Source organism: Taeniopygia guttata, chromosome 1, assembly GCF_048771995.1.
Source record: "Taeniopygia guttata chromosome 1, bTaeGut7.mat, whole genome shotgun sequence".
NCBI lineage: Eukaryota > Metazoa > Chordata > Aves > Passeriformes > Estrildidae > Taeniopygia > Taeniopygia guttata.
The window spans coordinates 99,327,648-99,344,725 of NC_133024.1; the positions used below are offsets into that span (position 1 = coordinate 99,327,648).

Sequence of the window (17,078 nt, forward strand, 5' to 3'; positions counted from 1 at the left end):
GGACTGGCTGCTGTTACAGTGCCTTTGGCATAAAGAGCCACGCAGTGACAGTACAGCCCTTCTCAGGCTGATGCTGAATGAAAAGCTTTGTCACGTGCAGGTTACAAGCTTTACACCACAGCGCACACTCCTGCTGAAAGTGCCTACCACGATTCTTTCTGCAGCTGAAATGGAGTTGATGTAGCTGGTTTTAGTCTGGGAAAATGAGTTGTAAATAGAATTTATTGTTGGTTTATCTCCACTGTCTATACTAACAGCAGAGGCCAGAGTGAATTGCAGCTGATTTGTTTGTGGTTTATATTGAGTTCATGAATTAACTGAAGGACAAGGTGGACCACTTGCTATGTTAAAATGTAACCAGGAAAATGGCAAAAGGACATATACTATTTACCCAAAAGGGGACATATTTAGGTTGAAACTACATAGGAAACTTGAGACTGCAGTAGCAGCACTGAAAACCATTTACGATCAATAGGTTATTTGATAACTGAACACTTACTAGAATTTGTTTCCAAGTCTGAAGGCAAAATTTTGAGCAGCATATTAGCTGCAGGACACACAGAGGAGTAAATGTACAGTGATTTTTTTTAACTTTTTATTTCTTCAAATGGAAAATATGCATTTTGCTTTGCATTAATGGCTTAATTGCAGTGATTAATGTCTCTGTGCCTTTCTGTGATTATTTTTCACTTAGGAGTGTGGCTACCAGTAACAGATAGTTAAAAGAAACAAGCAATGGTACATGAACTGCCACACAAAGCACTAAGAGATTTTCTTTAATTATCACCTGTGCTCTTCTGCCTAACATGTTTCTCTCCTTGTCCATGAGAATAGAGTTAATTTTCAGAATATATTGCAAGTTGTACATTTTACCTTGTGTGTGTGCGAGAAGACATTAATAAATCCTTATTTTATTTTATTTATTTACTTATTTTTAATTTTTTTTTTCTCTGTGGGACTTCTGGGATCACATAGATTTTCCTCTGGCAGCATTTCTTGGTTCAGGCATTTAAGTGTCTGATGATAGAACCTTTAGGAATGATCACCCTGAATAGTAAGTTTTGGTGTGTTCTTGATGAAACCTGGTGTTTGAGTAGTTGCTGAAAGCTTTGTGGATTTCCTAAGTTGAAGGACAAATTATAGAAGAACAGCATGTTCTAGTGCTTGGTTTGTTGAGTGACCTTTTGCTTCTGCAGAATACAAAAGTAAGTGGATAGTTCAAAACTAAAACTAAACTAAAAACAAACATGCACCTAAATTGTTTTTTCAATTTCATATGAAGCCATTATTTTAAAAGAAATAAACTGGAGGCACCATGATGGAATACAATGGAAATGAAGCTGTACTTTCCTGGAAAGTTACCTGAAAAGCACTGTACTTTTTTTGTCCTTGCTCTTACAAAGATGTGTGCATGGGCTTTGCCTTCTGCAACTAAAGCTCATACTATATGCAGAAATCTTCATAAAATGACTTTACAAAAAGACTTTCTAAACACAATTAGTTGTAATACCATTTTAAGTTACAAAGCTTTCCTGGAACCAAGAAACTTTACATACCAGTAAATCAAAACAATTCAAGCATGTATTGTTTGCTAGAAAAAATAATGTCAGTTATGTAAACTGGATTGAAAATTGATTTATGAAAGTATGGCTTAGATCTGTGTGTGGTCCTCTTTCCCTACTTCCCTCCTCTCCTCCCAACTAATTAATATATGGATATTTGTCATATATTTTGTGACACAAACTCTAATTCTCCATTATGTACTCAGTTGCTTACAGAAAACAACCAACCTGCCAGGAATTGCATCTTTCACAATGTGCAATTTATGATGCTATCTAATTTTTGAAAACAATGAATTGGTCAGAGTAGAAAACAGCTACTATTTCTTAGTCTTCTTGATGCATTAAAGGTGTTAACAAGCTGGAAAATAGGGAATCAAACTGTACAGTTAATTGTTTTTCCTGTTTTTCTTAGAAATAGGATCTCTTCATAAGCAGCTATGCAAAGAAGAATATGAGTATTTGCATGCTGAATCTATACACTAAACAGCAGGCTTGTCAAGTATATTCCAAGCATGTCTGATACCATGGTCAGGAAACATGTCCCACCAGTTGCTTGCCATCAAAGTCTTCTTTGATTTTGTAAAGAAAGTAAATAAAAAGAATTGTTATGAGGAACAGTAGGTGAGATTTACTTGAACTGGTTTGGAAAAAGCTAAATCACAGTTTTCCAGCCAACCATTTGCATAAATTTCCAAAGCTTTACTTGGCGATATATGGAGTGTTTCCACTGTCAATGGAAAGCAGCTGCCAGCCAGATCTCATGCCTTTTGGGCCAGGACAAGTCTGACATGATCTCAACCCTAAGACATGTGAAATAACACATGAATTTGAGTGACTAGTGTTTGATTGTACTGCTCAAATAAAAACTCCCAGGATCTCCTAAATACTAATGTACTGGGAGAATTTTTTTACTGGAGGTTAGGTTTCATGTCATATTATACATGATAATTTATACCAATTTATATCCTGAACAAAAATATGCCTATCATCTGTTATTTCCATATTATTATATATACTGTTATTTTCATTAGCACATCTTTGGAAGTAGTATTTGTTTTGGTTGTTTTTGTTTTTTTTTTACTTCGACCTCTGTCTCCCTCCCACATGTGATCACACAATTATTTGCAGGACTGCTGCTGGCTGACTTCAGAGTAAGTAATTGCATTACTAGTTGGGTGGGGAGGGAAGGAGGACCACACACAGATCTAAGCCATAGTTTGATAAGTCAGATTTCAGTTCAGTTTACATTACTGACTATTTTTTCCAGCAAAAAATAAATACTTGAATTGTTTGGATTCTGATACTGATACGCAGCGTTTCTTAGTTGTAGGGAAGCTTTGTAACCTGTAATGATGTCACAGCTTCCATGTAAACAGGAAGGCTGAATATCTCTTCCTATGATATTTGTATGGCTTTTGTTATCATTAAGTGCCTCTTAGTCTGAACAAAATACCCTCACAAGAACTTTACGGCACACAAAGGCCATAAGTGTCATTGCACAGGGTGCACTGGACTGTACAGAAAGTGGTGCTGGCACATGGGGTGGTGTGAAACTCCCCATAAGGAGTGGGTGCAGCAGAGTAAATTGGTGTGGTTGGCATTGCTGAGTGCAGAACACCTGCAAGGAGCAGGCAGACACCTGAGCACCCCCTGTAATCCCCAAAGGCAAGCAGGGTGCTCAGCTCACACCAGGTACACCTCTCGGCTCACACGTACTTTGCAGCATAAGAGGCATGGATTTCCTGCCTGCCCCCTCAGCTTATGGTGGTTCTCTTCTTTCATGTCTTGGAGACATCGTGTTGGAGATAACAACGCTGGAGTAGACTGGTTGTGAACACAGCCACTGTGTAACTTCTGATGAGAGTGGGCTGTATGGAGAGAGGAATGCAAGTTTTAAAGGTCAAGGAAGAAGAGAAAAATGTCCAAAGGAGGAAAAAAAAAAGCAGCTGCGTGTGTTGGCAGAAAGAGGTGTGGCTGTTGAAACAAACTATTGTGTTCTGGATGGTGTGTGTTTCCAAAATCTTCCTGCCAGGTTCTACCTTAGAAAAACTTTGAAGAATTGACTAACACATCAACCAAGATCAAATGGTGTATGCTGGAGTGTTGGCAAAGGGCATATTTGTTGTGATGTTTTGTGTTGTGATGTTTTTGTGATGTTGTGATGTTTCACAAGTATTGAGCTAGTCAGTTACAAATGAGCATTTTCAGGCACAGAAAAATGCACAAGGAGCACAAACTATTCACAGTGTTTTCTTTTGCTTATCAGGGTAATGTCTCTCCCGTTCAAGTTCATGTGGAAGCGAGCTGTTCTTCCACAAGCTAGGTTGAAGATATTTTATCATGAGGGTCATATAGTTAAATATGGCAATAATTAGGTATGGCCTTACATCCTCTCCACATGGCTGGCACCATTTCCTCAGAGCAGTACCTTGTACCTGGCTGGAGATACAGGAAAAGGCCAGTAACATCTTAGGACTCTCCAAGTGATGTACCTTGCAGTCGGGGGGTCATTCACTTTCTGCTCTGCAGAGCCTTCTCAAGCAGACTTGCCTAATTTCTTTTAGCTACTACAGATATTTGCCACTTTAGGTTGGGCTACAAGATTCAGATGTTGAAATAGCCTTGCCCTTCTGCATAACAATGTGTTTTAAAATGAGAAAATACCATGACAATCTCTGTCCCTAAAAGAAAAAAGATTTCTCCATAAAACTCCATCCTTAAGCACATGTAGAAATTATTCACCTGCTAATAGCTGTATCTAACAACCATTCAATGTGTTCCACACATTGAGAAAGTAGGAACAGATATTCACTTTGGATTACAGGAATTAAGAGTTTGCATGTTTTGTGCAAGTGAGAAGGAGGCACAGATATGTGGTGTGAAGATGATAAAGTAGCTTAAAGAAAGGTTTTAAAAAGAGGTAACAATGTTTGATTAACAAGAATAGAAGTGATGAGATAGTAATTTTATTTTTGGCGTTACAGACCATAAATTGAACTATTTTCTAGTAAAAATGTTATGTAAAATTATTACATTTGGATTTCATTCTTTTCTGAATTAATAGTAAAGAAGCATATAAAAATTAAACCACATTGACTTCACAAATGTTTTGCATTCAGGAACACAAGTAACAACGTTGACCCGACGTTGTTAATGGTACAGGATGGGAATACACAAGAGGTAGTCTTATTTCTCCATAGACCAGGCCATGTCTATGCGCCAAAGCTGCTGTGAAGAGAAGTTGTTGACTCCTCACAGATATTTACAAGGATCACCTTGTAAATGTCTGTGATCAGCTTATTCCTTGAACTTCCCTAAAGAACTGCTGGGAAGAAAGGCTGCAAAAGCCAGTATGAGACACACAACCAACCTCCTGGCTGAGATGTCCCCAGCCCTCCCACCTCGGTGGTGATCTGCCTGACTTTTGAGATGTTGCTTGACCTGTAAAGGGAACATTTAGAGTGTCACTGCTGACAAAGGAGTAATAAAGAGGAATCTTGTCTCCAAGAACAAGGGGCTCTTTGCCCTTCACCTTAAAGCAAACACAAGAGAGAAGAGAACACGGTGAGATGCTTCTCTCTCAAACTGTCATGGCTAATCGATTAGGACTCACTGCAGAGTATCGAATAATGCCATTTCTTTTCTGTGGTGCCCACGTGGCACGTTCAGCAGCAGGTGGTACTCTGAAACGCTGCTGGTGCGGGATGCCCCGTCCCCGGCAGTGCTCAACGCCACGCCGGATGGGGAACTGAGCAACCTGGTCTAGCGGGTCTAGCCCGTGGCAGGGAGGAGGGAACGAGACGTTCTTTAAGGTCCGTTCCAAGCCAAGCCGTTCCGTGACTCTGCGATGCGGGGAGAAGCCCGCGCGCTGCCGAGCGCCGTAAGCGCCGTCCCGCAGCGCAGCGGGAGCGGAGGCTCGGCAGGGCGGGCGGGCGGCCGGAGGGGCCGAGCGAGGCCAGAGGCGGGGCCGGCGGCAGCGGCCGGGGCACTGCGGAGCCGGCGCGGCGCTCACCGGGCGGGGACTGCACCTTCTCCGCCGCAGCGCGGCGCCGCCCCCGGGCCCCGCCACACCTCCCGTCCCACCGCCCGGCCCCCCGGCCGTCCCCCCGCTCCCCGGCGGCGCGGCGCCCGCTGCCCGGCCGAGCGGCTGTACCTGCGCCGCCCCGCCATGGAGCAGGGGCCGTCGGGGGGGTCCGGCCCCGCCGCTGCTGCCGCCGGCACTGGGGGTCTGCTGCTGCCCCTGAGCGAGACCGAGCAGCAGCGCTACTCCGAGCTCTTCTCGCGGTGCTGCCCGCCCCCGGAGGCGGCCGCCGGGGGGAGCAGCGTGGGCGAGCTGTTCCGGGCCTCCCAGCTGCCCCCGGACACGCTGCACCAGGTGGGTCCGGGGCTGTCGGGTCCGGCTGCCCCCGGAGCTGCGGGGCGCGGGCGGTCTGGGGAGCGTGGAGCGGGACCTGCTTCCGCAGCCCTCCGGGAGAGGGTCTGGCGCTGCCTCCGCCGGGAAGTCGGGGGCTGCGGGAGGGCCGGTGTCCCTGCGCTGCCCGCGGGCCCGGGACGAGGCACAGCCCTGTTGGCGGCGGGGCAGAGCGGAGCGGGGCCGGTCCCGCCCGCAGCGGCGATGCCGGGGCTGCTCCGTGCCCGCTTACCTCCTGCAGACCGGCGCTGGCAGAGCCGGCGCGCAGCGCTCCGCGGCTCTGAGGGGTTCCGAGGGGCCGCCCGTGCCGCCCTGTGCCGGGCTGCGCAACCCCGCGCTCCGTTCGGGCTCTCCCCGTCAGGTCGGTAGTGCCGTCGCCTTTCTCAAAAGGGCCCCGAAAGTCATCAAGGCAGTTGTATGAAAGGACGTGCCATGTGCTAAATTCCTGGCTTACCGCTGAGGGTTTTTTCCTAAATGCTGTTTCAGTGGGTAAAAAGTCCGCAGGTTAAGATGATGTCGCGGTGTTTATGTCAGTTCAGGAGCGCGAATACAAGGTGCGAAGTGCGAGGGTCTTCCTTCCCCGTGAGAGCAGCGGAGCCCCAGGAGTGGTCCCAGCAGGGGCTGTGAGGCAGAGCCCGCCTGCTTTTTGAGGAAAAGCTTGTCCGGGGAGGGAGAAAGCTTGTACCAGCCAGTTTCCAGGATCAGGGAGGAACCGGGCTTGGGTCTTCTCCACCTGCAGAGTAGTAATTTTACTAACACACGCTAGTTGCCTAATACCTCCTGAACAGAGATAGGATATTCTGGTTATTTATCTATTTATTAATTTAACTTTTATTTCCAGGAGTTTTGTTCTTCAATAGCTTTTATTTATCAAGCAGAAAAAAGTTATGTTGAAATGGAGGTCATGTACCTAGGCACTGCCCAAAGATAGTGAAGCCGACTGCTGTGCTGATAGCTGGCAGATCATCTCTTAATGGGTTATAGAAATTCGTATTGCACAGGGGATTCTGAATGAAAATTGTGATGTTCCAAGGATATTTTTTTTCCTATTTGTGTTTTTTACCAGATCAGTTAAACACAAATCTTACCAAGCACTGTATTACTACCTTGTATTGAACCACACTTGTGACCTTGGTCTTGCAGGTGAATGGAGTAGTGAAAGTAGAGATTTCGCATAGATACAGCACTAGGAGTGTTCTTCCTTTTCCTCTTTTTGCAAAGAAGAAGAACAGGACATTTAATTTCAAATAAAAAGGCTTATCCAAAAAGCCACTTAATTTTACCAAGAAGTACAGAAAAAACCTCTTATTTTAGCTATGTAGTTCCTTACCCTATCATTTAAGTGAAATTTATTATTATGTTAATATCACAGTTTGTTTTCAGGGTCATTTTTGTACTAATGTGTGATTTAAGCCTGGAAGTGGTGAGGTATTAACTTTGGTTTTGGTTTGGGGGGGTTTGTTTTTGCATTTGTTTGTTGGCTCTGACATTCTGGGATTTTTAAAACTACTTTAGATTATTTCCAGGTATATTTATGTTGTGGTGAGAACATTACTGGCAGAGAAGCCTGTAATTGGCTTCAAGAATATTCAGATAATAAGGCCTGTGGGATCTGGATCTGTTTCTCTTTTTCCTTCCTTCCCTCCCCCTCTTGTTTATAGGGCACTAATCACAGTGGCATTCTGCTCTACTGCTGGTGTGCCTGTCCTCAGAACCCACAGCTGCCAGGTATTCTTACGTCTACTGAGACTTCAGGAAAAATGAATTAATGGAAGGAGTTAAAAAAAATAAATTGCAAATGGGGATATTTTGATAGGGAAAATCCCACAATGTTATTTGAGATATTTTTCTGATGTTTTTTTTCTTATTATATTCCAAAAATGCAATTTAATATTTTCACATTAAAAAATCCCACCATTCTAACACTTAGGGGAGCAATACACAGAGATTCCTGGTATACATTTTCTGCTAGTACAGGGGACACCTATTTTAGGCCAAGACAGCTCATTTGGGTTAGGATAACATGGTTTCTTTGAAATAATTTTTGAGTATGAATGCTTTTTTGGGGTTTTTAATGCTTTTTAAAATCTCCATCTGTCACTATTAGTGGTTTGTATACAGGCAGCATCCCTACTGACCAACTGAGAAATGATCATGCTGAGTTTATTCATGTCAGAAACGGGGAGGTTTGGTTTGGAAGCCGATTCTGGATTTCTGCTAAGCAGAGCCGGCACAGTCTAGCGGGTACTTAACACCATTCTCTGGCCTTGCATGGGCTGTGGCAAGAGACAGTTATAGATGGTTTTGTAAGCAATGGGCAAATTTCAGCTTTTTATTCTCAAGGCATTCATTGAGGAGTGGTTTTACAAATCAGGATGCTTCCAGAACTGACATTTAGTGCTGTGCAGTCTCAAACCTGTGCTGTTGACTTCAGTTGTACTTGTGTAGTAAGTGGGAGAAATCTTTGAGAAAGAAGGAGCTTTTCCTTATACTGTTTGAGAGATTTATTACTCCTCAGGATGATGCTCACAAGCATCACAGGAAGTCTCCTCCATTTCCCCACTTGTAATGACAGTATTTGCTGTTAAGACAAAAATCAGTGGGTGCATGCTGGATGGAGTAGTGCTGTTTGGGATGTCAGTTCCTAGGGGAAAAGCAGTGGTGTGTGCTCTCAGACAGCAAACGGGCAAGGATTTGGTTTGGTTTACAGGTTAGTTGGATTAATCCAAGAAGATACATGGATGAACTAGGCAGGTAGGGAATGCCAGAGCATGTGGCAGAAGAGGAAATGCTGGAATAAATGAAAAAAATCCAAGAGCAGCCGGGTCAGTCGGAGCAGATGGCGTGCACCCGAGAGTCCTGGGTCTTGCTAAGAATGAAGTGATTGAGCACAGATTCATTACACACAGGCTCATTAAAACCAGCAATTCTGCTGGGCAGTAAGGTTCAGCAGAGCTTGTTCTGATTTCACTTTACTTACAGACAGGATTGAACAATGAACTCGGCAAGAGTTATTTCAGTTCTGGAAAAAAGGTTGCAGTTAGCACTAAAATTAAAAATGTCAGACACTTCATAGGACAGAGAAGGGGCATGACAGGGACAGAACAGCATGGGTTTTGTGTACTGTATAATCATACCTCCCTAGTGTACTGAAAGTCTTTGGCTAGACATATTGTTTGGTTAAAGACAGAGCCATTAAGATTGTATTTATACTTGAGCAAAGCTGATGGCAGATCTTTTACCAGGGCAATTTAAAGTAACTCTGCAAAATGTCTGTAATTATTTGCCTGAAAGGTCTGTGCTGGGTTGTTTTTATTTATATTTTTTACAATATTTATGTTGAAGGAGAAGGAGCAGACTAGTCATGAACCTGGCACTTATGCAGAATTAGAAGAAAATCAGTGGCATTTGCTGGATTTATATGTATGCATGTGTGTCGATGATGTTGAAAATGGTGTTCTCTACACTTTAGGCTCCTAACAAAGGGGAAAAGAGCTGAATTTATACAAAGGAAAAAAATTTGAAAAAAGTAAATGTTTTGGATTCACTGGGACCACAAGAACATCGGTGGTCCTGCAGCATGCTTTGTTACATAGATCAGTATCAGTAACCCTTCTAGCGAGGGGAAACAGCAGGCAGAGGTTGGGAGGAAGGCAAGAGGCACCACTGTTGGTCATCAGTGGATGACTAAAACAAGTGTGTGTGGCCATGTGGGCAAACTCTCTGGGATTTTGGGGCTATTCCTTGGAAGATCTGTTGGATTATGCTCCCCAAGTGCACTGGGATGTCAGTACTCCACAGTGATGGCTGTGCCAGGTGCTGACAGTGGCTGGTTTGCCCTGTCTCGTTTGGGGCACTTGGTTTGTGACCCTGTTTTGAAGCTGGCCACCAGCAAGTGCATACAGCTTCTGCTGCTTGAGTCTGGGACCCCAAGTGTGTCTGGTGTGGGTGCCAACTTACAGTGGGCTGATGTCTGCAGGGATTTTGGATAAAATAATGCTTTACAGAGTCACTGCCCTCTGATCAGCAAAGGAGAGGTACCTTGTGCTAGTTTTGCTGTCTGTTGACATTACTGTTGTCTCTGAATATTTTGTCTTAATAAATTGAGGAACAGAATTGGACTCAAGATTTACACTAAAATGCATATTTCTTTTCATTAGTTTCCAACTTACTTGATTAATTCTCACTTGGTTGTCTGACAGTAGCTTTAATTCTCACTTTTATAAACCTTAATCTTATTTGTGGACTTGGCGCTATCAGTACAGAGATCCAATTTTCTTAAGAAAACGCATTCTTTCCTCTGCAAACGAACACACTGTGTTATTTTGAGCTCCAAGGATGACAAGTACTAATTGTGTGATGCTGGAGCTGTACAGGCGCTGCATTTTTTAGCTGGGACTCTCCTTCCAGCACTGTGAATAGGGAACACGGACAAACGGTCGTGCTTTTCTTCCACAGACTTCGTGAGTTAACTTGTGTTTATTGTGCCTTGTCTCTATAGTTACAACTCTACACTTTAACTGTATTATGTTCAAAAAGCAGAAGTGTGAATAGACTAAAAAAAAAAAAATGGTTAAGTTGATATTTCTGTGGAAAAATGCCAGTAAGGATTGGCTTTCTGAAATTTGTTTTTCTTAATTCTGTAAGTATAAATTATTACTTGCATGATAGCTGGGGTGGAACTAACAGTCTGCTTCGAACAGGCAGAAAGGGAAAAGAACTGTGGCAGCTACAATGTGAGCTGTTTGAGTGAGGAAAGTCTGGACTCAACGTTACTTTACAAAAATAAAGTTCACTCTGTTGCAGCTGCTGACAGAATGTGGCATTATGTTTGTGCTGGCCGTGTGCTTTTGCTGAGTGAACAGTTGATCTGTCAAAAAGTGGTGTTAGAGAGTAGTTGCATCCTACTGACATCTTTGAGTCAGGAAGAAACAAAAGCATGGTACATCATCGTGTGAGCAGTGCAGCAAGAGGAGGAAAGGGAAACTGACATATCAGTATCTCTGACCACAGTTTTCTAGGTTGTGGTTGCCTTTCTAGAATCACAAGCATACTTGTGTTTCTGGAAGTAGGAAAATGAAAAACCCAGATGTAAAAGCTACAGGAGTATTGTTACTAAGAAAACTTCTAAATTTTAACAAAGTAAAGGGTAAAACTTCACCTGGAGCTATCTTCTGAATTAAAAATTACTATCACTTCATAGTCATTGCTTACAAGATTAGTAATTTTGTGTGCCTCAGTGTTGACATACACAGAAGATGATTTGAAGAAGCCATTCCATCCAAGTGTATTTCAAATCACACTGTAAAACAGACTCTTAGACCTGCTTGTCACAGACGTCCAGTGGGATGGTCAGAATTAGTCTGGTCAGGACCTGCAGCCTTTAGTAATTAACCCTTATTAGCCAAGTGTCAATTAATTATTGAATTTACCTAGAAAATAATGCTTTTTTGTGACAGTGATTTAAAGTAATACAAAAGAGATGAGGGAAGAAGATCCACTGGGGTGAAAAAGAGTTAACTTTCTTTATGAGAGGTTACTGCAGTATGACGCTGGGACAATGAAGAATGGTTTTCATTTTTATGTTTTCAGTAAGTGGTTTTGTCATGGTGCTTACATAAGTGCAGTGGGGTTCACCAACAGTTGAGTATAACTTCTTCTAGTCTTGTGTATATCTACAGCAATCTGCTGTCAGTATTGTGATGTTTATACACGGATTGATGATGTTGCCATAGTGTATTTTGCAAAAAAGATGTTGAACACAATTCACTTGAGTGGCTGAATCTGGTTCAAACACACCCTGTGAAAGAGGGATGGTATAAAGTCTGAAAACATTAATTTAGTTGAGCTGGAAAACTTAGCCAAAATAGATTAATGAAAGATGGAACAAGCATTTCTTGAGCAAGAAATCAGGATAAATGACCTATTTAAATTTAAAATACTATAATTTGAGAAATACATCTGATACAGTATTTGTAAAGCAAGATTCTTTGATGTATTAACCTCTAAACATACCAACAGTATGGTAAAATAAAACATTAATGAGCCATATGTGCTAGTTCAACTTTTGAGACAGTCAAACAGTTTAACAGCTGAGTTAGTGGATAATTAACTAGAAAAGGTTGCTGGAATAGGAAATCAACTGTGGACAAGTAGTAATCCCCTCTTCCTGAACAGGGGCAATATTTTCTTTATCCATTGTATTCAGCAGCATCATTGGGTCATACTGCATAAAATTGAGAATTCTGTTGGGAAGAACTCTTTTTTTGTTTATCATTATTTTTTTAAATTTCATTTTTATGTTTTATTCCTGCCTTTTAGATATGATGATGAGGTGGAAGGTTGTGGTGGGACAAGATCCATTAGTTCCCTGATCTGGTAGGACATAGTGACCAGAAATAATCAACTAAACAATTAACTGCAAATTATATTTACTTCATTTATTGAAGTGTTTAAATGCAAAATGTATTTATAAAGTTCCAAATCTTTGTATATATGAGAAATGTGTAGCTTTTGGTTATTTAGCAGATGAAAACTGTGTATTTTTAAATGAATTCCAGTCTTCAGCTAAATTTAACTTTGCATGTGTCATACATACCCACACAAGTAGGTGTTTCTCTTATTAGTGATTACAGTGGAGTAAATTTCATATGATAAATAAGAAATGTATTCTTATTATAAAATAATAAATTAATTAATTAAAGAATTAAATTCATTCTTATAAGAATTAAGATATATACTAGGTGATGTGGTTGCTCAAATATATTTTAAATTATTACTTTGTGATAAGAGCAAAAATGTTACATTTTTTTTTTTAAAGTAAGAGTCTGGTTTTAATGATGACCAACTAACAAGACAGGGCTTTATCTAGATAATTATGAAATTAAGGTCCTACCTCTTTTGACTTAAATAATGTTTTAAATAGCTTGTTTTTCCCAAAACTCTGCCCTGCAAACAGTGAAGTTCAGGCACTTGGTGCTGCCAGTTGTTTCAGACTGGGTGGTATATTTGCAGAGAGGTGTTGAAGATGCTCCTCTGTCCCCTGGCACTCTCTGGTCTGGGACAGGCAGCTTAGAACCACTCAGAGGTTCCACAGTGGCTGCCTGTTCAATCATCTGCTGTGTCTGTTTGAGCCATGCAGGCCTGGACAGTGAGCACACATTGCTGAGCAGAGCTGCAGGGGTGCCCCATGACCAGCGCTGTGGAGCCTGCAAAAAAAGGGGATCTTGAGTAACTTGCAATAGCTTGACTACCAGAGCACAACTTCAGTGTTTTCTTCTGCTTTATGTTTTACATCGGTAGGATTTTTTTTTCTGCCCCGCAGTCTTTCCTCCATCCAAAAAATCTGCAAATACTGGTTCTAGTATTTTAGCCCTGCACCTGTGTAGTCCTCCAGTCTGAATATGCAGGACTGGGTTGGTCCCCTTCACTGTCAGGAAGTGGTGGGGAGATGCTCCTTTGGGCTGAGCCATCATGAAATGCTGGATTTGGGCTTCATAATTCCCACTGGCTTGGTGGCGCTGAAAGTTTAGTGTCAGCTAATGGGAAACACTTGGCTGAGCTTGAATTCAGACTGTCTGAACATGGTCCGTGGTGTCTGCTTGCTCACTCCGATATGACTCATGAAGCTGAATTCTACCTCCAATAGCAAATGTCTGTAGCATTACTTTATTATTATGATTATAAATTTCAAGGTTTTTTTTTTTTTTTTTTTTTGTGTGAGCCTTACAAATTAATTTACCTTTTTTTTTTTTTTTTTTTAAATCCTTTCTTTTTCTTTAAGTGTCTTTCCACACCAAGAAACATTAGATCAGCTTTGGCATAGGCAATGTTTCACATTTCATGCATTATTTACTTCTGGCATAATTTACACAATAATGTCCTATGGAAGCCAAGATGATGGTATTCGGAACAAAACAATGTGTCTAATCATTTGCAAAACAGGGTGACTGCTGTGGGCTAACAAACAGAGTCAGAATTATTTTGTTGTGAACAGTAACAGCAGTGGAGCGGTAAAAGGTGAAGTACTTTGAGATCCCAAATGCCAAAAATAAGAATAAAAGGAGAGGGAAGCCGAAACTCAGTTGTGTAATTCTGTATGTATTTAAATTTGTTTTTGGCTTTCCCTCGTCTGAATAATTGCTGTCTTTATAAGAACATCTGTATATCTTAATAGCCATAGGCGCTTTTCCTTTACTGTGTACAGATAGAATTGGAAATACAAACTGTGGTAGGAAATGTGCCATAAATGCTGGTATACTGTGCAGGGGCAGTGGAGACAGTGTCGTCTTTGACTCTAGTGCTGCTGTTTTGAAATCCTGTGCTCTTTAGCTGAATCGAAGACAAACCCTTGATTTGGACACAAGGAAGTAGATTCTCACTGACTGAAGGATGCATTTCTGCACATAAGGTGCAAGCATGTTGGGTGAAATAGTGATAATTTTATGTTTTGTTTAGTGGTGTGGAAGAAAAAAAATTAACCTGCTTTTCCAAAAGGTGTGTTGTTTCCAACCAGAGGTAAACAGGATATTAGATCAAGGAAGGGTAAGAAGTGTCATCAGCATACACCATGTGGAATTAGGAACAAGGGTACACCTTCAGTTAAGAAAACTTTTGACAACTCTTCAGTCTTATAAATAGTCCATAACTGTCAACTGAAGAAGGGTTTTAATAACTATTATTGATTAAGATGACTGCACAACTATAGAAGATAGTGTTTTGTGTGTTTGCTGCGTTGCCTTTAAAAGGACCTTCTGTAGTTGGAATCACTAGGGAAGTAAACTCAGGAAACATGCCAAATATGATAAAACAGGAGGGGTACAGGAAGCATCAAGGTTTTATTGGGGTATCCAGTCCAAAAAAAATCACATAACAGTAACTGTGGAAGAAAAAAGCTCATTTGAAATAAAAAATATTTTGATGCAGTGGAAGATAAGTCTGTAAGAGATTTGTTTATGGCAAAAAGTCATCATGTGTCACAGAATTTCTGTTTACTTCAGTATTAGTTAAGTCTCATTTTGCTTGAAAGCAGAACAAAACCCAAAACTGCATTTTAATGGGAAATGCCAGAACTTCTTCCTGTCTTCCAGGGCAATGAATGTTTTCAAGAGAAGCTCCTTTGGGAATGTTTAAAAACTTGTAGTCTGTTGAATTAAATCGAAACACTTTGTTTTGAACTGCTTGGATGTTGAAGCACTGTGACACCTTAAATCCATGATTTTTGGGAAATAGGTTGTTCATGTGCATCATTTCTAGTTCCTTTCTGTTCCTTATATGAATTCTGCCCTTACAGATAGAAGTGGTAGTGGCTGGGCAACCTGTTCAGAAGGGAGACTGTGGTGCCTCAGAGATGTCACCTGCTGAGGAACCACAAAGGTGTGAAACATCAACTTCCATGGGACTCTGTGGTATCTTTGTGTTAAGGTGACCTGGAAATAACCCATTTCATTTCCTGGTAGAAATTTGAAAGGTTTATTGGAATCCAATTCTTTTTAGGAAAAGATTCAAGATATTGCAGTATTTTAATTTAGTCAGTTCAGGATGACTGGATCTAGTGACTACCATCAAGCTAGGGAGGATTTCTCACGTTTTTCATGCAGTGTTTGCTACTTCCTGGATATTAACTCCAGTGTTTTTTTCAATTTTAAATGCTTTCAGACACTGCATTTAGAATGAGGGTGACACCAGGTGTCAGATCTGCCAGGCAGAGTTGTCCATAACTCATTCTGATAAGCAAGAAACAAATGTTTAAACCTCTGAAGAATGAGATTTTTCTCTGTTATTGCTAAAGAAATACATTTCTGCAGGTTGTGGTGAGCTGATGTCTGGGTTACTGGTTGGGTTCCTTTCTGGGTTTGGTATCTGTGGATTTTGTGCCTCCCAGCAGCTTTTTGTGCTTCTGGTACTCACAGGAGATCCCTTATGGTTGGAGGCATAAAGAATGGATAGGCTGAAATGAATTTTCTCTTTTAAGAATGTATAAACAAAGACCTGACCTAGAATGAGGGAGATAAGTAGAAGCAGGACAGCAGTGAATGTCATTGCAAGCAATGGATGTGAAAGAGATTGGAGAAGCTGAAAGAGTCATGCTGGTGGCCAGTGTTTATTGGGGCTTCTCTGGTTTGGGAAGAGATCAGAAGGCAAAAATAAATAAAACTCAATTATGTTGTTAACAGCTGCTCTCTGTTGTTGAGTAATAAAAGGCAGGGTCCAGGAAGCTGCTTGTTTCTGGTTTTTATTAGATGCTTTAGGTATCATGGTGATGAGCTGGTTATAAATATAAATGTCTGCTGCAGATGGAAGATGAAACAGGCTAGAACCCAGTACCCTCTAAAGAGACATAATATAAGGTTTAAAACTGTGCTGAGATCTGAAGCTTCCTGCAGAGGCTTTGGGTAATCTCTTGGAAAGCCTGGCAACAGCAAGAGAAGGACCAAACCCAAAACAAACAAACAACCCCTCAAAATTCCCCAAAGCAACCCAAATTTTGGAGTCAAAATCTTAGCCAATTTTTAGGTTGAGTTTTTCACGAGGTGCTGCAAGGGTTAGAAATGAAGAGAGCCTCAGCTGTCTGCTATGCTTAATATATGATGGAGATGTATCCCTTGCAACAAGTAGTATGCTTGGAGTTTTTTTGCAGTTGTATTGTACCCTGCTGCTACCCTCACTTAACCATGGAATTCTTTTTCAAAACAGCACTACATTATCATTCTGGGGATACACTATACCTGTAAAATAATAGAGCTGTGAAGTCATGTCTGTCAAAACATATTTTGAGTGTCTTGAGAGGAAGGAGCCAGGATGGGGAGCCTAGGATTGATGATGTTACAGCACCTACGACCTCACAGCCTGACAGGTCCCAGGTTCAGTGGCCAGAGCACATGTTTCAGAACAAGAAAGAGCAGCATTGGGCAGTATTGATGTCAGCAGGAAAATAATTCTTAGTGTTATTTACATCAAGTTATCAGTCCCTTATTTTCTTTCTCCCTTTCTCCTCCCCCTCCTCCACCCACAGCTGTATTATAGTAATTATATCTTTTATTTGATCTAGTCTAAATCAGGACTGTCCTTGAGGAGTATATTCTCCAAAGGAGTATTTTTCCATA

At 41.4% G+C, this 17,078-nt stretch overlaps 1 protein-coding gene across 2 annotated transcripts in view; it reads left to right on the forward strand.

Moving 5' to 3' along the window:
* The first annotated feature begins 5,394 nt into the window (after positions 1 to 5,394).
* Positions 5,395 to 17,078, forward strand: part of REPS2 (RALBP1 associated Eps domain containing 2) — a 93,534-nt gene continuing 81,850 nt past the window's right edge. For both annotated transcript variants that reach the window (XM_030281452.4, XM_030281457.4), the window contains exon 1: positions 5,395 to 5,937. In XM_030281452.4, the coding sequence (XP_030137312.4) occupies positions 5,410 to 5,937 (528 nt within the window). In that variant the 5' untranslated portion in view covers positions 5,395 to 5,409. The remainder of the gene's footprint in view (positions 5,938 to 17,078) is intronic.